At 41.7% G+C, this 25,036-nt stretch overlaps 3 protein-coding genes across 4 annotated transcripts; 2 read left to right on the forward strand and 1 right to left on the reverse strand.

Moving 5' to 3' along the window:
- Positions 1-510: 510 nt before the first annotated feature.
- faah2b (fatty acid amide hydrolase 2b) lies at positions 511-9,241 on the forward strand. 2 transcript variants are annotated; one of them, XM_015027939.1, is made up of 11 exons: positions 511-815; positions 1,416-1,498; positions 2,717-2,853; positions 2,963-3,172; positions 3,273-3,392; positions 4,086-4,221; positions 5,061-5,178; positions 5,292-5,411; positions 6,850-6,961; positions 7,063-7,251; positions 8,596-9,241. In XM_015027939.1, the coding sequence occupies exons 1-11, from the start codon at positions 633-635 to the stop codon at positions 8,769-8,771; spliced, it is 1,584 nt and encodes a 527-aa protein (XP_014883425.1). In that variant the 5' UTR covers positions 511-632; the 3' UTR covers positions 8,772-9,241. The 2 variants fall into 2 exon arrangements, with proteins under 2 accessions (XP_014883425.1, XP_014883426.1); XM_015027940.1 differs by having other exon boundaries at positions 2,981-3,172.
- Positions 9,242-11,849: 2,608 nt separating this feature from the next.
- nelfa (negative elongation factor complex member A) lies at positions 11,850-17,160 on the reverse strand. Its single transcript, XM_015027938.1, has 11 exons — positions 15,942-17,160; positions 14,231-14,402; positions 13,961-14,122; positions 13,756-13,845; positions 13,527-13,654; positions 13,279-13,348; positions 13,094-13,182; positions 12,882-12,990; positions 12,457-12,785; positions 12,268-12,367; positions 11,850-12,086 (listed from the first exon to the last, which is right to left on the reverse strand). The coding sequence occupies exons 1-11, from the start codon at positions 16,149-16,151 to the stop codon at positions 11,902-11,904; spliced, it is 1,644 nt and encodes a 547-aa protein (XP_014883424.1). The 5' UTR covers positions 16,152-17,160; the 3' UTR covers positions 11,850-11,901.
- A 443-nt stretch (positions 17,161-17,603) lies between these two features.
- On the forward strand, positions 17,604-21,968 carry nicol1 (NELL2 interacting cell ontogeny regulator 1). The gene is made up of 4 exons (XM_015027941.1): positions 17,604-17,716; positions 17,941-18,076; positions 18,585-18,673; positions 21,010-21,968. The coding sequence occupies exons 2-4, from the start codon at positions 17,962-17,964 to the stop codon at positions 21,079-21,081; spliced, it is 276 nt and encodes a 91-aa protein (XP_014883427.1). The 5' UTR covers positions 17,604-17,716; positions 17,941-17,961; the 3' UTR covers positions 21,082-21,968.
- Positions 21,969-25,036: the final 3,068 nt, after the last annotated feature.

Here is a 25,036-nt window from a genome sequence, read left to right on the forward strand (position 1 = left end):
CTTTTATTTTCTGATATATATATATATATATATATATATATATATATATATATATATATATATATATATATATATATATATATATATATATATTAAAGAAAAACTAATACACCAACATGCAGCTGTATTAAATTGAAATATCAAATAACACAAAGCAAAAGCGTTTTCAATTCAACTTTTACATTTGATGTTTGTGATTGAGGTTCAGATTAGGAAAACCACTTGTATGCTACACATTTTCCGGAATGGATTTTCAAAGTATGATCGTCTTCATTCGTCGACTGAAACCAACTTTTTACGGCTTTTTACAGCTCTCCTTCACTTACAGTAATATTTTTTTCCTTTGAATTAACATGTCTGTTGATTAAAGCCAGAAAATTTCAACTCATAACTATGAACATTTTTATACAAAAATAATAATAATAAAAAAAACTGGTTTAACCAATTTGAAGAGTAGCAAAAACAACTCAGTTTGATCTTATTTTGAAATCTTCCACCCTACATCCGGTTGGTTCCTCCAGCCTCTCTAAGCTGCGCCATCTTGACCAGCAGGAACAGGTACTCTACATCAGGAGCGGCTCACCGCGGTCGAGCAGCCGTTGACCTTCCGTCCTCCAACTCGCTGTGGAAACATGGCTCTGAGCCGCCTGGAAAAGGTTCAGGCGTGGCTCTTCAGAGCTGTCACGTCCTTCTTCTTCATGATTTTCCAGCTCCTCTCCAGCCCCGCTGCCTCCTCGAGGAAGTTGCCGCCCGTCAGCAACCCGCTGCTGCTCCAGTCTGCGACGCAGCTCGCTAAGAAGATCCGGAGAAAAGAGGTGTGCACCCAACTTAGCCAGGCCGGACACCAGTTCATTTATCCCTCTGTCTTTACAGAAATGTTGTAAAGCTAGCATTGACTTGGCCTCACTTATATTTAGCTTTCTTTATTACCTCAGGAATGAGCTCAACGGTTATAGAGCCGTAACGTTTCATTATAATTAAAGCGGCAGTGCTGCGACTTGAACAGGCGAAGTAGTTTAAGTGACACCACGGCACCTGTTGAATAACAACACACCTCTGTCACTGTTTGTACAAGAGAAATATGATTAGTTTGTCTTTAGTGACAGAGAGCATGGAGGTGTTGCTTTCTGTTGTTTGTAAACTACACATTCAGGTCATTTTTACACTCAGAGGCCAGGTAATACTGGTTGTCGGTCATCAAAACGCTCAGGGGATATTACCCAGACGTTAGAGGTTGTTTTTTTTTTTTTTTTTTACATGTTTATAACATACATATTTGTAGCTTAAACTGCAACACTGAACTGGTTTAAAATGCGATTAAAAACTCTTTACTTGCATACATGTCCTGTTCTTAATGTGTTCTTGACTCGTCTTCACACAAACTCTTTAATGGTCTAAATGTTGTGTATCTGCAGGTATCCAGTGTGGAGGTGGTGCAGGCTTACATTGACAGGATCCAGGAAGTTAACCCTTTTGTGAATGCTGTTGTGAAAGACAGGTGAGAAAGAAGAACATTATCGAACGTTTTGTTATATGCACTCTTGATGTCAGACTGAATGTTGTGGCTAATGGTGGGCGATATGAGCCTGGGGTCTTATTGTGATATTTTGTGGTACTATTGTGATAACATAACGTTAAAAAAATTATGATTAACAACTACTTATTACTTTTTTTTAGGTCTCTATGTGGCTATGACTGTATGGCACTGCATTCATAGCACCAAAAACACAAATACTGTTCATAACATTCCTATTTGAAACATATATAAATGATAATTTTTGAATGTACTGATATTTATTGATGCTCTTGTGAAACAAGCAGCGGAGAAGATGGTAAAAATAACATTTCTGATGATTCTGCAAGATTTTACCCAGAAAAGCCTGGTGGTTGGGTGTTAGAGCAGTCATTCATCCAGCGGTCTGTCATGTTTTTGAGTTAAAAAAGGTTTAAATTTGAAGACATCACTTGAAATTTATGTGAAGATTAACACCTGAACACAAACTATAAAGTCTTAAAAAATGCAAACATTTAAAAAAAAAAAAGACTTAAATAAACAAGCAATGCTTAGCCTGGCAGGGGCACAAGTAAAGCCTGGTGACCCACCAGGCTTATAATACACTGAAGGAAACCCTGGTGTTTAGTTTAGTTTAGTTTTTTATTTATTTAACATCATTAATTGAAATTTATTGAGAACATGAAAATCGAAATTCTTATAAAAACACTTGCATGATAAATGATAAACGTGTCTGTGTCTTTTCCAGTTAAATAACTTTCTTCTTGTTATTTAATGAATGGTGCTACATATTTATTTAAAACATTTTTGTCACATTACATCTGCAAACCTATGTAGGATTTAGCTCCATCAACTCTGAGCAGCTCATTCGAGGGAAAACATCACCACAGTATGATGCTGCCACCACCATGTTTCACCATGGGGACAGTGTGTTCCAGGTGTTGTGTATTTTGCCTGTAGATGGACATTACTTACACGAATTGGACTAAAAAGGAGGTGGATACAAACGCAGGCCACACTCTTCAGTTTTGCATCGGTTGAAAACAAACACTATTGGCACTATTTTTACGCTGGCCTCCCACTAAATTTCAATAATAATACATTAAAATTCTTGTCAGTCAAAAGATTTGATGTATAACCAATAAAGCCAAACTTACCACCTTAACATGAATCGCATGAGGACATTGGCTTGTTTCCCTTCAGGTTTGCGGCGGCCCTCCAGGAGGCGGCGCAGGTTGATAAGCTAATAGAGGAGGAGACGGGCGGAGAAGACGTTCTGGAGGACAGACTTCCTCTTCTGGGCGTCCCACTGTCCGTCAAAGAGTCCTATTCCCTGCAGGGTAAATGCTCCGCTTAACATCCACACCCACATTCCTGCGACATGATGCAGCTACTTCTGACCAACCAGCCAGTGTTTTTTATTTATTTATTTTTTTTCCCCTTCGACAGGCATGCCCTTATCCACAGGGTTGCTATCCAGGCGGGGGGTCATCGCCTCCGTCGACGCTCCCCCCGTGGCGCTGCTGAAGAGAGCCGGCGCCGTCCCTCTGGGCGTCACCAACACCAGCGAGCTGTGCATGTGGCTGGAGTCCCACAACCACCTGTACGGAATCACTTGCAACCCGTACGACCTGGAGAGGATAGCGGGAGGAAGCTCAGGTCCTTGAAACGTTTCATCTCGTGGTCAGGTCGCCACCTCCTCTGCTTCCAGGAATGATCTCATCACATGTGGGAGTGTCCTTTGTCTTTGTGTCCTCAGGAGGGGAGGGCAGCATTCTGGGAGCAGCAGGAGCGGTCATCGGCGTGGGCTCGGACATTGGCGGCAGCATCCGCATACCTTGTTTCTTCAACGGCGTGTTTGGCCACAAAACCACTCCAGGTAAAAGAAGCTGCCTGATGCATTTCGTACTCCTAAATCTTCACTTTATGTGGATTTCCAAATAAGAATGTGTGTAAAAAGACTCGCACCTGCTGGGATTTATAACCTGAATTAGCGGCTATGTCGCTCAAAGGTGTATTGGAATTGACTGGTGCAGTTTTTAAAGTACGTTTTGCTAAAAAACTGTTTGACTTTTCATCTGTTGACTCATCTATCTTTGGATGTAATGCGATAATTAAAAGAAAAGTCAGATTTTAATCGATTTTCTTTCTTTTCTAAAATAAAAAAAACAAGTGATTGGAAATATTTTCAAAAAGTGACTTTTGTTTCAGTCATCCCTTCTACGAGTCGTATAATTGAGTCATTACGGCCAGGCTATGATAATTGTTGTCTAATTACAAGAATATAGTCATAATATTAGCTGAACAAAGACACGATTTTAATTACAAAAATGTTGTTTCAATGAAGAAAAAGCTCAGAGTTATCAGGATCTGAAGCTACCAGCTCAGTTCATGTCGTTCCTCCTCTGAAATAGTCTCAGCTGTTTGCACAATCGTTTCGAAGTTTCTCTACCGTAAAACCTGGACCTTTAACTTTTCTGATTCTTCTTCAAAGGCAGGAAATCGTTAAGGTGAAACGGTGAAACGGTGTGTGTTTCTGGGGGAGCTCAGAGTTGTCGGTGGTGTGTTTCAGGTGTGGTGTCCTGTGAGAACCAGTACCCTCCCACCTCTGGCACACAGCACGAGTACCTGAGCTCTGGGCCCATGTGCCGCTACGCTGAAGACCTGCTGCCCATGCTCAAGATCATGGCAGGACCCAACGCTCACAAGTAAGACATCTGCAACATTTCACTTAACTCTTTTTTTTTTTTTTTACCAGTGTGTGTTGGTGTGAAACACAAATGAGTGTTAGGATGACATTTCTCCATGTGCTGCTCTCTGTAAAGTCACATAGGAAGAATTATGTTGAGCTAAATTCAGTTGCGAGTCATGATGTGACCCTAATCACAGAGTGGGGATGTGTCAGGGTATAAATTATAACATTTTAATACTGTGTGTATATTCAAATTACTGCGGTCAGAGGCTAATGCATGTGGATAATTATTACAGCTATCAGCTTTCCTTGTAAAAAAAGACAAACAAAAAAAACCCCACACACAGCTGCCTCTGTCTTGGATGTTTCTGTTCATTATCTCTGCAAATGTTCTGTAAACTGCTGTTTTTTTTTATATCTTCCTGTTTTTCCTCCACTGATTAGATAAGGTAGGAAGACCTGCAGCACTTGGAGCTGGAGAGGAAAAAAGAAAAGCTCTTGATGTTTGACTGCATAAAGTTTGATACAACTCCGGAGAAAATTAAGAGACCACTTAAAAATAATCAGTTTCTCTGATTGTACTTTTTATAGGTTTATGTTTGAGTTAAAATGAACATTGTTCTTTTATTCTATGAACTACTGATTTTCGCAGTGCACTGTGTTCTTTCCCATATAAAAGAGCGAGAGCGACTCTCTTTACAGCGACTCAGCTCAGCTTAGTTTAGCTCCTGAGCTAACAAGCAGACACTGCCAGAGCCTGGAGGGTTTTCCCAAACAGTGATTTTTTTTTTTTTTTTTTTTTTTTTCTTTTGTTTTTATCAGCGCGCTTTAATCAGCTTGCATGTGTCCGATCAGGCTGTCCTTAAATGCAGCTGTGGACCTGAAGAAGCTGCGGTTCTTCTCCGTCCCTCACGACGGCGGCTCCCCCTACTCGTACCCCGTCAGCAAGGAGCTGCTGGATGCTCAGGAGAAGGTCTGCGCAAAAATAAAATAAAATAAATGAAACACCTACAGATAAGCAACACACATACACACACCAAAAGCCGGGGAAGTTTCTCTCTGATTTCTAGATGTGACGTCCTGCAGGTGGTGAAGCGTCTGGAGGCTGACCTCGGGGTCAAAGTGCAGGAGGTATGCCTTCCTGAGCTGCGCTACAGCTTCCAGATCTGGGACACATACATGAGTCTGCCTGATGAAGAAGGCAAGGTACGAACGTCTGATGGAGCGAGCGTGCTAAAATAAACTCACCTAGCACTCGCAGCTGCGCCGATCACATGGAAATCACTTTAAAATTTTACTGCGAAGTGGGACTCTTTAAAACAAGCTTGTAAAATGGTTTTGTAGAATTTAATTGCTTTTTAAGCTTCACTAAACACTTAAACACTGAATTTAAAGAAGGATAAACGGTTATGATTTTTATAGTAACCAAAAAAATGACCAATTACATCCTTTAGTGCCTGTTTTGACAGTTATAAAGACAATTTCTTCTTTTTTATTTTTTTAATCTGACTTTTAGGTTTTGAGATCCTTGTTCAAGTTCTTTTGTCCAGCTTAACACAAGCGTACCTTTTCCTGAACTGGTTTCTGAATTAGTAAATCGGTAAGATTAAGAAACAATAATGTAGCTGCTGCACTGATGAGCGAGATGAGAAGAGAGTAAAGTGTTTTCGTCCAGCCGCAGAACGTTCTGCACCGCGCTGTGAGCCGGATCAATCCTCCAGCTGTTCATGTTTACAGTGAAGAGCAACTCTTGAGTCATTGAAATGTTTAGCTTATTTAAACTAATCTATAGATATAGATTGAACTTGTCAGTATGAAAGGGAAATAAGCAGAAAGACACATAAATACTTTGTGGATGGAGAGAAGGAAAAAGTTTTTATGTAAATTTAGAGAAACTTTCAGCGACAGTGGAGTTTTAAGAGAGAGAGCAAAGAAAAAAAGAAAAGGAAACAGAATATGAAAATGTATTTTCCAACTTTTTCGTCCATGTTTGTAAATGCAAAGGATTGGATGTGGAGATGAACAACAAGTAGCATCCCTGTTCCCCTAAAACTGTCTTTAACTTTAGAACTGAGTCCACCATGGGGATGTTTTGGTTTGAATTTGTCACAAACATACGAAGGTTTATGTATCAGAGCGTCAGAAAGCTTTGTGAGAATTAGCCACAGCACCTATTGTAGTCTGCAGCCCAGAAATGCAGCTAATCTGTTTAGTTGGCGGCAGACTGCATACCACAACTGAACCTGGACTCATTTCAACATCGCCGCGACGTCGACCCGACGTCCTACACCAATCACCGCTTCAGCATTTCAATTTGACTTATTTAATGCAACCAGAGTTGAGTCTTCACTGTCCAAACGGTTTACACGCCCTTCTCTGTGGAGTTCACAGTGCATCTGATAATCTGATAAGTTATTAAGTCCATACCATAACTCATTTACAACCTCACTGTTTGCAGCACATAAAGCAGCATCTTATTGGTTCCCTTTGTGAGTTTAAAGTGTGTGTTTTAAGAACAACATTAAAACCTGCATGGGATTTTGAGGGATTGAGGGTTTTGTAGAAATCCAGAGCTAAGGAAATATAAAACCAAATCTCCGCTATGATTTTAAAAACAGGAGCAAATGTTTTCCTCCCCCTCCAGCCTCCTTTGGCCTTCGCGGAGCTGATGGGGGAGCCGGGTCGACCGGCGTGGGCGTTCTGGGAGCTGCTCAAACGGATGGTGGGAAAATCCGAGCACACCATACCTGCTATCTGTAAGAAGAGGACAGATGGGGAAAAAAAAGGCCTGGCACTCATTTACATCACTGTTATCATGGTTCATGAGAAATGTGTGCATTGTGCAATCGGGTTTTAGTGCTGGCCCTCTTCGAGAAGACCCACCTGTCCATGTCGTCGCCTTTCATCATCCAGCAGAAGGAGGCGCTGCAGAAGAAGATGGAAGAGCTGCTGGGCACCGATGGGGTGTTGCTTTACCCGCCTCACCCCCGAGTGGCACCCAAGCACCACCACCCGCTCTTCAGACCCTTTGACTTTGCCTACACGGGTCAGTGATCGAGCCGATCCCTCAGAATCGACCAGTGCCGATTTAAGGTTTGGTTGCAGCAAATAAAGCTAACGCTGCTGTCTCTATGTTATCTGAAAACACGTCACCTAGATTTGAGGAAATGAAGTGTGGAACATCAAGTCTTGTTTTTTTAAAGTATGTGTCAGGCTCAATGTACAACTGCTGTGTATTGAGTGTGTGTGTCGGGATTAAGGGTGTAAAGTTCAGCGTTCAGCCGGTCAGGATAAGACGCATTACTTTTGCTCTGATGCTTTATTCTTCTTGTTCTTAAGGATCAAATGACAGTGAGGAGCTCAGAAGTTTAATTTAGAAGGAAATGATTATCGTCTGAATTAATCAGAAAGCTGAGTGAATCTTCATCAGTGCAGACCGAGCCCCTGTATGGCTTAGCAGGAGATACGTTAATGTTATCATTGGGTCATTTAACACGTGTGTGGAATTAGGTTGGTCACAATAACAAATTTTGCCGGACGATAAATTGTTCCAGTAATTATTGCGATAAATGGTAATGTTGTTATTTTGATTCCATTGTCAAGTACTGCATTGATAATGCGACCAGTTAATTTAAATATTTTTAGAGAGCACTTAACACTGTAACTGGAATAGCCCCCCCACTTACAAACAAAACCATAAACAAAATGGATTATGTCTCTGTATACAAAATTGCCCTTCAAGAAGTACTATGTGAATGGAAATAATCAAGCTCATGTTAATTTATCATGCAATTAATTGCTTATTGTGACAGGAACTCACTATTGTGAGTCTCAAAGTTGTAACTCATTTTATCTAAAAAACAAAAATGGACGAGTCGTGTGATTAAATGGTATAATTGGAACAAATGCATTATAATTTTCAAATTTGCTTGAAAAACATGAATTTTAGAAATTTCTGTATTCTTACTTTGATGCTGTTTTTACAATAGATTCGGTAAGAAAATCACTTATTTTTGTGCTCATCATGTGAATTTTTTTAACACCATTCCACTTCTCATAAAAAAAAGAACTTCTTACTGAATTCTAAAAATTGAGTTCTGGTCCAAACTATTGAATACTTGCACAATGCTCAGTAGTAATTAGCAGCCAATCGGATCCAGATCCTCCTATAAACATCGGCCGCTCCTTTCTACACAAAGACAATAAAGTCACAGTTTACAGCTGCAGGTCACTTCCTGATAGGTAAATGTTGCAGAGAGCTTTGCATGTTAAGTTCAAAGCTGTTAATATCATCAGCAAAACTCTGGAAGGATTTGGCCATGTGTTTTTTTTTTTTTTTCATTTCAAACACGTAACCCATTAATCGTTATGTCCGACTGTCTATCTCCAGGTATCCTGAACATCCTGGGGCTGCCGGTTACCCAGTGTCCTCTGGGGCTTGGTGAGGAGGGCCTTCCTCTGGGCGTGCAGGTCGTGGCCGGGAAGCTGCAGGACCACCTGACCCTGGCTGTGGCCCTCTACCTGGAGAAGGCCTTCGGAGGATGGAGGGACCCCGGAGCGAAGTGAAGCCCCTCCTGCCTACGGACTGACGGTGCGTTGATGAGAGAGCTGCCGTCTCCTCGTTCTGCCTCGTCGCACCGCTGCAGCACGCGACCGACCGCACACGACCTGTGTGCTAGACGAGCAAGTCTGGTACTAATAAGGAAAAACTCGTTTCAGTTTGATGTTTTTTATCTCGGACGCGTCGGATCATTCACATTTTCACCGGGGACCAGTTTTTTTTTGTCACATCTGGCTTGTTTTTATAAGAGCAGCTTGTACGGTCGATACTACGAAATCCTCATTCTAGGGTCTAAACAGCTTAGACATAAAATTCAATTCTATCGAAACAGTAACTTCATCATTGACCAAAGTGCATTATAGAGATTAAACTGGAGGATCTAACGAACCAGAGGAATGAAATGCAGATGTTGATGTATGTTGGTGAAGGTGATGCTAATTAAGTGTTAACATGAGAAACTAAAAAAAAAAAACAAGCAGAAAGCAGAGAAATAATAATAGCACAATCTTCATCAGATGAGAAAGTTTCTCGTTTTAGTGAATTAAAACTAGAGCATTTTTCTCTCTAGTTTTGACTAGAAGGTTTGACTGAAATACTTTAAATCTGATGCTGATTCTTATTCCCCATCTAAAACTGAGTTATTACTATCATGAATATTCAAGGTGCCGCTTCATGCTGACGTTTACAACACAGGGATAAAAAGTCCTCGGATCACTAAGTGTCAGCACTAACGTTGGTTTTTTTTTCTATTGGCTGAATGAAGTTTTAAAAACAAAAATTACTTCCACAAGTTTGACTTGATTGTGAGATTTCCTCTAATTTACTAAATTAAACATACAGGCTCAAATATATTGGCAATGTGCATAATAATATTTCATTGAGAGAAACTATGTGCTTTCTGTAGCATCAACAAGCTCCTGTCATAATTCTGCTTGGATATTTGATCCCAAAATTGATGTAAGAAGTTTGATGGGTTTTTTTTTTTATGATTGAATCCCCAATTTTATTTGCTTTTTTTTTTAAAACCATCTACTGATGAGAAGTTGGTTTTTTGTATGTTTCTGAGCCTGTATGGAGAACTTTGTACTTTGATTTTAGAAAAGCCACAGTAAATTAAAACAATTTTTTTGCAGTTCTTTTGTTTTTCAATTGCCCTGACAAGCACAGCCCTAAAAACAAAACAAAAATAACATTAATTATATTAATGTTCACATTGAGTGCCCATAAACTATCTACTGGAATCGTAACAATGAGCCTTAATATGGTCCTGACTGTGGTCTACGGTCACTAAACTGTAATTAAAACCATATTTCTGATATTTAATTCCTAAAAACAACATTTACGCTCTAAGCCTTTAGAGTGAGAAGGAAGCTGTGGCTGACTGCAGCCGGTTCAAGCATCGACATCATCGCACGGCCTCAGACCAAATCATGTTTTAACAGTGAAGCCTGTTCAGGTCTTGTAGCAACTTTTGAGGCAATTTCCCTTTTCAGACCAAGTTCTAGGTGAGTGGAAACACTGTTGGAGTGTTGAGCTGTAGCACTGTGCAGACTTTGCTTTTCACCACCGCTGTGTTAATAAATCTTCCACTAATTTATATATATAAATCTAAATAAAGCTCAACTACAAACAGTTGATGGTTACCTTGACTGGAGTTGTGTGACTGTAGATTTAATATAAATCCATCCTTTTCCTCCTGAGCCACCACAGCCGACTGCTTTAAAAGAAGAGCTCTTGTTCTTTCTATCGAAACTATGAATCAGACCTGGGAAAGATTGGTAAACGAATGCTTCGCTTTTTGGTTTCGCTCCTTCATTTAACTCGATCCGTCTGATCACGGCAAGATGCTTCAACTTCTCAGTTTCCCCAGATCCAGAAAAAAAATGACTCATTTATGTGTAGCTGCTTCATAAGGAAGCGTCTCTTAAAGGTCGACACTCCGCTAAAGCGTCAAAGTTCGTGGTGCAAAAGAAACGAGACTGTGATGAATTATTTAAAACTTGTTCCACCTTTAATGTGACATGAATACAGTACAGTTCAACCAAAAAAATAAAAAATTCAATCACAGAGAAGGAAAAATATTTAAGAAGCTGGCTGCATACATTTTCTACTCTAGTAATTTCTTAAAGCACCTTTTAAATCAGTTTCAGCATCAAACATTGATCTGGATAATCCAAAGGTCTCTAAATCAAAACTGAAGGTTTTGGAAGTAATTTTAACTTTAATATGAAGTTAAAATTACTTCCAAAATGGCACCACCACCACAGTTTTTCTTCATGGTGCAAATCACCAGTGAGTCAGCTGAACTGTTTTTATGGTTCATTACGTATGAACTCAAGCAGGCACTTCAGTAAAACTTCCAGTTTTAAAGTTGTACCTATTAATGCAACCAATGGATTGAAGGTTATTTTATTTCACTCTTGTTTTCTAGTTGACTTGTACAGGATAGATGTCACATTATGTGTAAAAAAAAACCTTAAAACCACAAAATGTCATTTTACGCTTCAACACTGCGGAGAGCCGCTGACGTGATTCAGTTTAGAACCAGATCAAAAAAAAAAAATCATTTTGACAACTTGGACTGAATCGATGGATAAGTAATGATGAAAGATGCTCTCAACATGGAGTCTGTTGTATCTTTATTTTCTTCTCTTCCTTTGAAAAAGGCTGAAAAATAATTAACACCAACCAGAAGGCTCCTAACACAACTTGACAATATTGAGAGGCATTTACCCTCCTGAAGTTTTTTTTTTTCTTTTTTGCGTCGCCTGCAATGAGGACGTCTCCGTTTAGTGAAAAACATTCAATCTTGAAGGGCTGAAGCTGAAAATTATTTTTTTTATACAGAATACAGACCGTTTTTGCCTCGGCGCTCAAAGGTGCCAGCCGTAACGTCGCCCATCCTGAACCGGCATCGTTCAACAACTGTAGCAGACTTAAAAACAAACAATAAAAGAGGGAAGGAAAAAGGAAGGTCTCCATTTTGGTAAAAGGGAGGATTCTTTCTCTCCTTGACAACCTGTTCGAGCTTGATTTGGCCCAAATGTTTGTGTACATAAATGTGTTGTTTTTTTGTGTGTGAAGTGTGTGTGTGTGAAATTTGGGGTGTGGGGATTTTGAGCGTGTTGGGTCCCTTCAGGAAGTGTTGGTGATGGGTTTGTATTTCTTGAGGCGGGTCCACTGTCCTGTCGAATAGTTCATTTCGAAGACCGTGTCGACCAGCATGGTCGTGCTGCCGGTGCCGTCGGCTTTGGGCAGAACCTCCGTGTGCTCGCTCAGCTTGATCTGGATGATGTCCCCCTGCTCTGGGCACGGGTTCTCTGTACGGGCATCCAGACAGAAAACGGGTCACATTCAGCCCCGAACAGGAAGTACAAGAGCTCAGGAATTAAATTATGACTCAAGGCTGATGCAGTTATGGCGCCAAGGCTCATCTTCAAAGGCCTCAGCAATATTTGATGCGAATGGTCTTAAAAAGACAGGTGGAGCTGGTCGTCTTACCTCTGGATCCAGCCATGAACCCCAGAATGAGAGCCTTCTCTGGCCTGGTGACCTTGTTTGCGGTCTTGAACATCTCCTGAGCAGCGTACATCTGGTCTCTCTGAGGAGCGGAAACAGAAGAGATTCAGCAACACGTCTTCCTAAATCATTCCGACTCTAAACCTCCAGGGTCCCACCCCTTCTCCATACCGTGAGTGAGAGGTTCTTTTTGGGTTGGGGTTGTGCTGGCGTAGGTGCTGGTGTCGGCGTAGGGGTCTGAGGGGTGGTGGGGGGCTGGGTGGGCGTCTCTGGCTGGCTTGCGGTTGCGGCCGCTGGCGGCCCGTTGTTGGCCGGCGTGGAGGTGGGCGTGCTGGGGGACGTGGGCGTGGCGGGGTTCGCCGTGGAGCCGGCGTTGTACATGGGTGTCCGCTGCTTGTACTGGTTGGGTAAGGTGGAGCCGGCGCCGGCCGCTGCTGTGGTGGACTCCTCTGGCTGGCGAGCTGCCTGCAGCGTGTCCCGTCCAGAACCACCGGCGTTGGCTGTGGAGGGGTGGGGGGGGATTGGAAAACGTTTTTGTTACAAATCACTCTGGGAGTCGGCGACATGGGGGGGGGGGAGAGAGCCGATTCACCAACCTGGCTGCACCTCGGAGCTGGGAATGTAAGAGGAGGAGGGAACCATGCTGGGCGTGGCCGGCAGGTAGCTGGTAGAGGGCAGGGGATTCTCGTTTAGCGCTCCAAGTTTCTGAAAAAAAGAACAAAAGATGTTTGATTCTAGAGAAGTGAAAGCTGACAAAGATGGATGTAGGTGTTTTATGCGGTGGAAACCGGATCTGTGTGTGGAATACCTGAGCAGAGACGAGGCCAGCAGCGTAATCTGGTGTGGTGTTCTCCACCACCGACTCCTCTTTGGCTGCTTTTTCTCCAGCTTCTGGTTCTGTGGTCAGGAAAACACATCGTCCAGCCCATCAACACGCGAAGAAATCTACAGCCTGCAACTAATACAGGAGGGGAAACGTGAGAAGACGCTCACCCAAAGTCTTTCTTCTCCTCTTCGCCTCTCTTCCAGCTCCAACCATGTCCAACTCTGAAATGTCTAAAAGCTAAAGAAAAGACAACTTTAATTTTTTTTTAACACAGAGTAGCCCCAAAATCATTTTATACCAGAATCAAGTAATCAACATCCAGTGCTGAGAAAAAGTGACAAAACAGCAAAAACTGGAGGAACCAGACTGCGTGTGAATAAGTTTTTGCAGCTCTGCGTTGTCATGAGTTACCAACCTTGACCCCTCTCTCCTTCCGCAGAGGAGTCCGTGGGGGGGCGATGGGCGTGCGGTTACTGGGAGGGCTGAATAAACTGGGAGCAGTGGGGCTGCGAAACGGGGCCTTGGGGATTCCTTTGAGAGGAGCTGCGACGCAAACAGAAAGGCTTTAGTAACCAAAACGTAAAAAAAAAAAAACGAATTTGAAAAGGCTGAAACGAACTGAAGTTGGTGATTTCATGACTCACTTGTCGTGTCAATCTTTTTGACCAGTCCTCTCCCTTTGGCGTGAAAAGGCACTCCAGCTGTCTTCTTCAGCTGCTGCGCCGTTTCTGTTGCTGCAAGAGAAACTGAACTCGTCAAGACGTTTCCGTGTCGCTACTACAGACGTTTTCACAACGGGGCAAAGATTTTATTTCTCGTCAGATCTTGGGGAAATCCTGGTTGACGTACATTTCTGAAGCAGTTCTGCCCTCAGCGTCGCACTCTTTGGCTTCCTCTTGAGCTGGAAATGTTTGACGGGTGGAGTGAGTGGTCCTACTAGAGTGGTCAGCGCGTTCTTGTTCAGGTACTGGCACTCCAGAGGGAGCATGGCGGATGCCTCGCACTCGCCCACTGGAGAGAGAGAGAGTGGTGTGTGTTTGTGACTACTGACGGGAGCAAACGGCTTCATTCATTTGGTTAAAACAGTTTGGGTCAAACGAAGGCAAACGGTTCCCGAACCTTTCTCCCTGAGTTCACCGAGAATGTCCTGCACATTCGGATTCTGCTCCTCCAAGTCCAGGTTGAGAGATCCGGTCTCCGGGAAGGACTTGAGGATATCGGCCACCATCAGCACCCAGGGCTCTGAATCCACCGTGGCCAGCTGGATTATCTCAGACAGAGCCTCCTTCATCTGCCGGGACAGGAGGGAGCGGTCAGTCGCTGACTGTTTACCGCAGCTGGGGCTCAATTCAAATCGATTTCGAATGAATTTGATGAGGGCTGTGTGGATATTGATCGATTCAGCAGAAACTATACAGCTGCTGCATTCAAAGAGAAGGAAGTTATAATAATAAGTCACTACTGATGGCAACTGTCAGAATTTTAATTTCATGTTGATTAAATATGCTGGTCTACTTGTCCTGGTGTGCAGAAAGTAAAGTTTAGAAGATGATGAAGAACACGCAAACATGGAGGGGAGGAGCAACAAATGGATGCTTCAGTCGTCAAAGATGCTAAAAGATAAAGAATGGTTTTTGGTGTGTAGTCGATTGATTTTTCCTTTCTGACAAGTAATACTGCTCTGTTACAGAGCTGTGACAATACTTGAGTCACCTCTCATTTCTTTATATTCCTCCTCAGAGAAACTGACAAACTAATGGGAAATATTGGTCAAAAACACAATCAATAATTGCATTAAGACATAAAAACTCTTAAGCTTGAGGAACGAGACATTGTTGTACATTTCTTTTGGCAAAGTATAGATTTTAATTGCAATCAGCAGGTTGTCACGAAGGTATTTGAATCAATGAATTTTTTTTTAACTCTTTAAAACATTAAATGTTCTAACATAAACAAGGTGATTTCCAAATTGCAAGCAGATTAAAATATGAAACCCTACAAACAATGCTAGTTTAGCCAAAATAATTTGAGTGTGAATGTAATTTATTGTCATTAATACCACGATCTACTTAACTTAATTTCATTTAACCAATTAATATTGGTATTCATTTATTTAACTTATTGATAAAATTATTTACGTTTTAAAAATTCATTTTTCAAATGTATTGTAAAGCTTGGTAATGTTATTTTAGTGATTACTTTTAACTTTGTGACCTTTAGCATCGTTTCTTGCTCGTCTTAAACTGTAGACCCAACTAGAGTTGGCATCTAGACAAATGAGGCATAAAGAACTAATAAAAGCAGGTTCTGGTTCGGGGCTTCTGCGTGTCTAACAAGATGACCTAAAGCTGCATTCTGCGCAGCTGAAAGCTGATATGTCGGGCCGGGATTTGGTACCGCCCTCCAGCGCAGCCAGATCCTGCGTCTGCCCCTCATCCACCACAATGTCTGCAGGAAGCCGCCAGGCTAATGTTGCCCGCGTAAGCTGCAGAGTTTCTGCGGAGAAATCCAGACTTTCTGCGTAGCTAATTTGGTCACGGAGCAGCCCGCCGTTCGCGTTGTTTTAATATTACATGGGAACGGCGGTAGAAACGCCTCGGTGATTTGCATAAAGAATCAGTCTGCTGCTTCGAAAGTTAGCTCGACCTGTTAGCGGTTAACAACAGTTTTAGCTTTAGCTCTCAATTAGAAAGCAAACTCCTCCGCCGCGTTGTGATTTGGGTTCAGCCATCTGCGAACGGAGCTCCTCTCCTGGATATAAACGGGTTTTTACCTGCGCCCCTCACTTCTACGCCGTCGAGAGTAAGTTAACTGAAGCTCCGCGACCCACCTCGTCAACGGTCCGCCTGGGAAGATGCAGCATCCCGAGCAGCAGTTTGAGCTTCACCGGCGGCGACAGGCTCGAAAAACATAACCGTATATTGTCGATTACTGACACGGTGAGAAGGGAGGCGATGCTCGGAGGCGTCCACAGCTCGTCCGTGGATCCTAGTTTGTTGTGAAGCCACAGGCCGGTGTCGCTGTCCTTCATCGACGCCATCTTGGAAAAAGAAGTGTTTTGAGTTCGGGCATTTTAACAGGCTACCTAAGAAAAACAGCAGTCAGGACCCCGCCCACTCCAGTCCGGGCGACGTATATAAACAAAACTATGAAAAGTAGGAAGGAAAGCAGTTTATCCCTGCTGTCTTTTTCTTTGCGTTTTAAAAGGTCAGTTTTAATTGGCTTTTTGAATTCTACGTTTGCACAACTTGGTGGTTCGACAAAGGGGAGCGAAATACAAAAGTATACTGTACACTGCGTGCGGGCAAGTTTTAGTTTGGACCATATCTTCATTTTTATGCAAACTCCAAGCGGTATACACTTGAATGCTTACTGAAAATAAACATATCGGCTGATGTGTATTTGTTTAATGAGGGAAGGCGGGGCCTAAGGAGATCAACACCCTATATCAAGGTGTGCATAATTATTAGGCAGCTCCACTTCGCGTCAGACACCAGCATGGTGGAGGCGGGGTATTGGTATGGGCGAGCATTACAAAAGATGAGCTAGTTGGGCCTTTTCAGGTTGAAGATGGACTCAAAATCAACTCCCAAAAACTGCTGCCAGTTTTTAGAAGACACTTTTTTTTTTTTAGAAAAAAATTTTATGCAGGACGATATGGAGGACTGCAAAGCCCAAGCCTTGAAGATGAAAGAATAATGAAGTTGATAGTCAACAGAAACCGACAGACTCCATGAATGGAAGTCTGTCGGTTTATTGTTTTTTTTTTAATGAATAAACCGACAGATTTTTTTTTTTAAATGTCAGAAATGTTTGTCAATTTAAAGTTGTATGTCTATTATTCTCACTTTAATGGATGACGATAAACAAGTGAGATGGGAACATTTTCAGTTTGAATACAGTTGCATAACAATTCTTCACACCAATAGTTCCCCAATAATCGTGCACACATAGATGTTGTTCTAAAAAAGCCTAACTCTAACTTTAACTTTCTTATATGTTCAGGTTTGAGAGGTGGGTTGACCGAGACCGCTGTAGTTGTTCAACAATAAAATGAATTCTGAAAACTTCAACTTGCGTAATAATTGTGCACATTTTAGATATTTTTTTTGCAAATATTTAAAAATATATCAATGAATAGTTTTCTTTATACTGTGATTTTATGTCGGTTTGTAACAAAATACCAATATATATTTATATAGCACCTTTCAAGTTATAAATCACTAAGTGTTTTAGAACAAGGCACAAAAGCAAAACTCAAATTCTATCTAAATTTAGAATTTGTTATAATTATAGTATACATTATGATATATTAATTATATATAGCTATAATTTTATTTGTATATAATTAATATATAAGAATAAGTAGAATTTCACAAATGTATAATTTGATTTGACTGATGCACAACATATTTCCCTATTTTTTCCCCCCTAAGGCTTTATTTTGAATGCTGCCACCGGAAGTTTTAACTCTGTTCTGCAAAAGCTGTTTTCAGGTATCCATCGGCGCATGCGCACTTCGCTGATCTATATAAATCATTGCTCGGTAGGCATTTTAAGGCTGATCAAGTGGGTAAAAAAAAAAGCATCCTCGGCTCATTGAAGGTAATTCAATATAAAAACTCCGGAGTAAGCCGCAATAATTCTGTATATAGCGCATTTATAAAGGCGGTGTTCTGCGAACTGAACGCGTAAAATTTGATCAACAAAGCCCGTAATATTTTTGTGATTTAATTTACTGGCGGCCTTTTTTTTTTATTACGCTCTCCGTAGCTTTTTCATCTGAAATGATTTTTTTTTCCTTCCACCCTGTAATCTATAAATAACAGGAGGCTGACCGGACCTTCGCCATGGCGTCCAGTGGATCATATGTGCAGGTAGCGCTGGTTCTGCTGGCGGTCCAGCTCGTCTGTGTCGGAGCCGCTGAGGCGGATCAGGAGACGGGGACCGTGATCCCTGCCGAAAGTAGGTGGATTAAAAAAAAAATTAAATAAAACGTGAAACGCTGAAAGAGGTGGAAATATGTCTGCCTTCGTGATGTTTTTCACCCGCTAATGATTCCGCATCCCACGGACAGTGTAAATTATGGGTCATTCTTTGTAATGAATGCGATCATTTTGTCTCCCGAGGGTTTAAAAATAAAACCAAAGATGACAAAAAAACAAACAAACATACAATTGTAACTCCGCGTGAAGATGGAAACTGAATTCAAGACAAAGGCTGAACACTTTTAGTGACAACTAACCAATATTTTCGAACCAGTTTTATTCAGTACAATTTAAAATTTGTGTCCATTTTCCGTTAAATTTGCCTCTTGTTGCAGTTTATTAGATCACTGCTTTGTCTCATATTGGACCTGCTGACCTTATTCTGTACTAACATTACTTACGCCTGTTGATGTAGATAAATAAATAATAATAATAATAAAAAAAAAGCTAAACTTGTTCCATTTCTTAACACTTTGTGCTTGCAGGTCGTCCATGCGTTGACTGCCATGCCTTTGAGTTCATGCAGAGGGCGCTGCAAGATCTGAAGAAGACGGCTTTTAACCTTGATGCCAGGGTCAGGGGAACTTTTAATCCGCTCAGAATATTACAGCATGAACATCATCTTTTTGTAAATCTTTTTGCTTTACCTTGTGGGTGTTGTAAGTAGAGCGCTTGACTGAATTCCTGCTGAAAGTTTTACATTTTAACAACGGTCTGAAGAGTTTATAGGGTCAGTTTATGAATCAAAATAAGGCACAAAAACGGTTTTTCGTCTTAAAGATTTATCGTGCTTTTGCTCGTCAAGCTGATTTTAATATCATAATTGCAAATTTAATTTACTTTGGTTCACAAATTTTTGAGATCCTTTAAGCCTGCTTCATGTTGTCAGATGAGTTCTAAGTGATTACTTGGTTTTACCTGTCAGATCTGGGTGTTGACAGGTTTAACCAAAACTGTGTCTGTTCACAGTTAATTAACACAAGGAAGGCAATTATATTTTCACAAAAGGCCAGTTTGGATTGGGGAGCTTTTTTTCCTCTCTCTTAATAAATGAAATCATTATTTAAAAGTGGCTTTTTGTGTCTACTCAGATGATCCAAAACATTTACGTTTGACAAAAAAAATAATAATAATAAAGGTGTGCTTCATGTCAGCTACAAGAGAGATAATATTGATCTTTAAAATAAATGAATGAGACATTATAACATAGGTACAACCAGTGGAGCTGCTGCCACTTTTCAGTGAGTAGAAAACAAACATTTAAAGCTTCATGTCTGAGATTGTTAGAATATATTTAATGCAGCAAATACTGAAACTAGACGACATATCAAGTCATTAAAAGCCCAACTAAATGATCACTCTTCCCTCTTGAGTTTGATGAGTCCAACCTGACTTTCATATCATTTATCTTTTATTGAGATGAATTTCTTGATAATTTTGATTTATCATTCTCATACAATTAATTATGCTTAAAAAAACTGTCCATATTAGTTAATTTTGTTATTTTTTTTTTACTATTTTCTCCATTGTTTGTTCAATGAAAGCACCAAAAAATACCAATAAATTTGAAATTATGATCAAATGCAGTTAGAATGTGCCGTTTAGTGATTTAAGTCACACTTTTTTATCCATCTGGTGTCATAAAGAACCGTATTAATCATGTTTTTCAAGAGCAGGATTTGTGCTTGTGGTGCTATATTTGTTGTGTCATGCAGTCACAACCATGTAGTTACCGTATTTTTCGCACAGGCCCACCTAAAAACCTTCAATTTCCTCAAAAGCCGACAGTGCGCCTTATAATCCGGTGCGCCTTATATATGGACCAATATTGAGCCACAGCAGGTCTAGCAACTACGGTAAGCAGCTGCCGACTTCATTTTCGCCCGTAGAAGAAACGCGCGGTGCATGCTGGGATAGCTGTCAGAACGCTGGTTTGTTAATAAAGTTTGACTGACCTGTCTACCTACCGACCGTCTATAATCAGGTCGTCTGCAGGTCATTTAGCACCACATTCTCCACGAACATGCTGTGTGCGAACGGAGAAGGGTGACCATCGTCCGGCCACGCCCCGGTGCAGAAGGCTCTCCTCGCTGACCGGAGTCGGAGTGTTTTGTTGACATTCTTTATGTCAACAAAGTGGCTTTAGACATTCATCCGGGGTGCTTCGACTAGGGTTACCAAGGGACCAGCCCCTATACATTTAAAGCCGGGGGGGAAGAGAGACAGAGACTGCAGCGGCAGCGTGTCGGTGTTACCCAGAAAGCAGTTGGGCACAATATCACAACACCAACACCGTGAGTGAAACAATGACTGGGGCAGCCTACTATATAAATTACTCTGGGACCTCTTCTTTATTATTACACATCCACATTTGTAGAGTACGGAACAAATCACAACATAGGTTCAATACGGGTGGCAACCCTAACTGTAGCGTCTATTCTGTGCGCCTTATATATGGATAAAGTTTTAAAATAGGTCATTCATTGAAGGTGCGCACTTATATATAGTGTGAAAAATACGGTAATTAAAAGGGAAGCAATAACTAGATCTTATTGTCACTTTTGTTATCACAATACTACAAAATGTGATAAAACTTAAAGTCCATATTGCTCATCCCTACTTAGTTGTTAGAACTCAAATCAGAAAATATCCATTATTCTTGGCTTTTTAATGTTGCACCTTTGCAGATTAATAATCAATCCACTGCTGGAAAATTGGAATCGCATTATTAAAATGTCCAAATTAGGACGAAGACTAATTCAGATAATGAGTTTATGGAAACTTCTCACCAGAACTGTTTTTCTTTGGGCAGTCACCATCCAAACAATCGTATTAAGGCATCTCACAGATGTCGTCTGAAGGCAAATCGGATATCTGACGTCTCTCACACTGGACTGCTTCCTGTTGCAGACGGAGACTCTGGTGCTGCGGGCCGAGAGGAGGGCTCTGTGCGACTGCATGCCCACCACCACGCTGCGCTGAGCCGCGCTGACAACGATCCGTCTCCAACCTCTACACGTGTACAGAAACTCCCATCTGAACTTCTCTGAACGACAGGCACTTTATATGATTTGTTTTCATCTCATTTGGATGCAGCTCTGATTTCCACCACAGGGGGCGTCATTGTTTCTTTGTTTGTTTTTTGCCTCATTTAAGACGCTGACAGCAACGTTTGCGAATCCCCACATCTCTGAATTTCCCTCGTCGAAGCATAAACACGTTTTTTCTACTTTCTAGTAACTGACTGTAAAACGTAGACGCAGTAGGATGCATCTGTATATGATTGTGTTGTATGAGGTCACTGTTTACACTTCGAACTGTAGCATCAGAGTTTATTTAACTGCTCACAATAATGGCAGTTTGACATAGTAATTTAAGACAACGAGAACAATCTGACTGTAATTTAAATAATTGTAATTAGCCGACTCAGAGCCTGTGGGAGCGGATGGGTCACTTACAAAGGAAAGTTCTGTTTCCTCCACGGTCAGCCGTGGAGACGTTTTTGTTTCTGTGAAGGTACTTTTAGCAAGAACACTCGTAGGTCTTGGTTTAGCACAGCACTGTAGCATGAATTTATAGCACTTTCGTTTCACGTGGTAAAGGTTGGTGTGTGTAAACGGTGTGAACGCGCTTCGGCGTACGTCTGCGGCGCTCGGCCCCGATTTCGAGGCGTCTGCAGGAAAAAGTGATGAGGCGGGCGGGATCGGATGAGCTGCGGCGTCAGCAGGGAGGCGGAGGAGGGGATGAAGAGAACTGCAGCAGGGAACAGAAAACCATCTTACCGTTTCATTAACAATGTACTTTGCAAGTCACGAGAGGCTCCACTTACAGTGTTAATGTTGTACCTATAAATAAATTCACCAAACAACCGTCTTTGCTCCTTTTTCTTTGTCTTCTTGTGGGAGGCGAGGGCTGACCTGTAATAAAAGAGAGAAAATATAGATTTGTGACTGCTTTCATGAATAAACGCAACAATTTATGTTAGTGCCACTGGAAAAGGAAGCAGCTGTGGTGCAGCAAATGCTTAAAACCAACAAAAAGTATGATTATATGGTGAAATAAACCAAAAGCTTTTTGCTGTTCATCAAGTATTTCCTGCAGTAAGCATCACCAAATTTCAGTTATTCATTAATACATGAGGATAAAAGTAAATTCACTGCAATTAGTCATCACACACAGAATGATGCGTTTTAAGACTTTATTCCTGTTAATTAATCAGGACAAACCCAAAATGTTTCTCTGAAGGTCTGAATATTCCAAACTATCGATACAAAATGTGATCTCAGGAAAAAGTTGTGGCCTACTCAAACCTGGAGAAGACGGTCGCTGACACCTTTTAGAATCAGAGTGCTTTTTTTCAAGCATCTTAATAGAAAGTTGAGAGGAAGGAAAAAGGTACAAGCAATATAAATAACTGCAGCTTTGAGAGCCACGTTGATGTTTGTGTGGGAACATAGTTTTATATCCAGGATTAACTTCTTCTCGACCAGAAGACGTTACAATAACTAAGGAAGAGGAAACAGAAACGCTCACACTGGGTTTTATTTAGGGGTATCGGGGTAGAGATGGTTCCAAACATTTGAATGTCACACATTTCTAATTTATAATTATGACCCACTTCATGTTAGTACCACATAACTCTAGTTAATTGCATTGACGTTTGTGGTTGTAACATGAAAAATAAGTCAAAGGAACAATGTGAAGAAAGTTGAGGATTTCTTTTGCCATTCCGCCAAACAAATAAAAAAAATGTTTTAGAACGTTCTGAACCCTGGCGCCTCTTTAGATCTGGGTTTATTTGTCCTGTGAGGCAACAAAAGTAAACTTAACGCTGGTTCTGCTTACCTCATGTCTTCCTAGACACACATACAAACATCTTTTAAAAAAAAAAATATTATTTACAGCCGTGATTACCACCAGGAGGAAAAGGAAAACAGAAAACACAATCCATCACGGCTGTTAGGCTCTTATCTGCACCAGCAGGAGGCGCTCCGAGTCCAGGCAGGCGGGCAGCTGTGTCGCAGCACTGCGCCACTCTCTTGCTTCCTGGTGTGTGGAAGCTGGCTCCGAAAGCAGCCAGGGCGAGACTCTGTATACAGACACAGGCAGGGAAACGCCGAGGAGCCCCGGTGAGGAGCCTGCAGTGACCTGGCAGGCTCCTCTGCTGCTCCTGTTGAGGCAGCTCCAACCTGCCGGGGCAGGTGGGGGTTTAAACTCGGTAACTTCTTCCCCCAGTCCAACTTCTCTTTCATATTCTCCTGGAGAATCTGACTGCATCGACAACCAGCTGTCAGAAAGTCTCCGGAGCAAAATTCTCAATACTTCCAGTCCCTTTTAATCCACCCTTCATCTCAGTTCAGGACGGCTCTCACCGAACCACAGAGGCGTCCACTCATTGTTCTGTTGCAGAGCTTCTCACAGCAAATCCCAGGGAAACCCAGGCAGAGTCGCTGAGCGGGACAAACCGAGTTGTTAAGCTCACAATATAACTGCAGAAATGGTCATTAGAAAGCGCTTTAAGGGCATCATTATTTAGATTTCAACTAATTATTTAAGTAAGACCAAGTTTAAGGCACTTCCCCAGGGCGTCAAAGCGTCAGGGGGCGGTCTGAAAGCTAAACGACAATAAAAAAAACAATCAGCTGCACCCCAATTAAGTTTTTTATTTTTATTTTTTACATTTCCTTCCAGCCCAAGTTATAAAAAACTGATAAATGAAAGAAACTATGAGTGTACACCACAACCGGGTGATGATCCTGAACTGTGTCACCAAATATAGATTATCACTTTAGTGTTAAAGCTGTGACTCTTGCATCCGTCCGGTGCTCTCTCCCTAAACAACTCTCACACACCTTGGGCCGGCTCTGCCCTCCAGTTTAAACAGTATGTTCACAACTGAGCCGCAGGCAGCCATTTATTTTGTCCGTTCCCACACGCCAGGGGCATCTTTGATAAAAACCCGCTCTGTGGGGGGCGCTGACATCTCGAAGGGCAGATCTAAGATATGGGATTGCCACTGGTTGCAGAATGTCAGCTTTGTATTTTCCTCTGCACTTCAATCAAGACGACGAGGCTATAAGGGAAATACCATCACACATCGTCGTCGTTCTTCGTGAGCACAACCAACCTGCTCAACTTTTCACATTTTCAACCCTCAGATGTGTTTTCCTTGTAGATGTGGCGAATAAATGGATAAATTAATTAACACTATGAGGCATTGTCGCAAGAAAGATGGAAAACAGCCAAAACATATTTTCTTGGTACACTCTGAACAGGACAGCAGTCTATTACAGGGCTTACGCACAGGCATGCACACACTCAAACTCTGAAGCGGTTTTAAATCTCTGTTTAATAAAACCATCAACCTCTACAGCCGTCCTGAGTGGAGACGCTGTGTGTGTTTGGTTCCTTCAGCAGCTTCCCCAACTACATCCACTCATCTTACCAGCATCATTATTCAGTTCTTTTGGCTTTCACACAGCTGCTCTGCTAATTCATACACATTTTGGTGTCCATCTATCCCACTGGTTGTTTTCCACTAATCTGAGATTGGGTTGCTGAGGTAACGGATGCAGAAGAGAGGCCCAGATTTACTTCTAACCAGCCACACCCTTCATGGGGGATTCAATGGGCCATAAGGAGAGTAAAGTCCCTCCAAAGACTTCTGGGTCTTCCTCGGTCTCCTCTAAGTGAGACCGGCCAGGAGATTTTCTGGTCTGATATTTGAGCCACATCAACAGAGGAGCAGCAGCTCTACTCTCACCCCAACTTTCAGAGGAAACTAGTTTTTGTCGGTCTTGATCCAGAACATCATGACCACATGAGGGTTAGAACCTAGACAGGCCGGTAAATAGACAACTTCCATTTTTATCTCAACTTTCCTTCATCACAACAGACTGGAGTAGTGACAAATTACAGCCAACAAGAGTCCAAATGG

Source organism: Poecilia latipinna, unplaced genomic scaffold, assembly GCF_001443285.1.
Source record: "Poecilia latipinna isolate Pla-1442-1.1 unplaced genomic scaffold, P_latipinna-1.0 Scaffold111, whole genome shotgun sequence".
Classification (NCBI taxonomy): domain Eukaryota; kingdom Metazoa; phylum Chordata; class Actinopteri; order Cyprinodontiformes; family Poeciliidae; genus Poecilia; species Poecilia latipinna.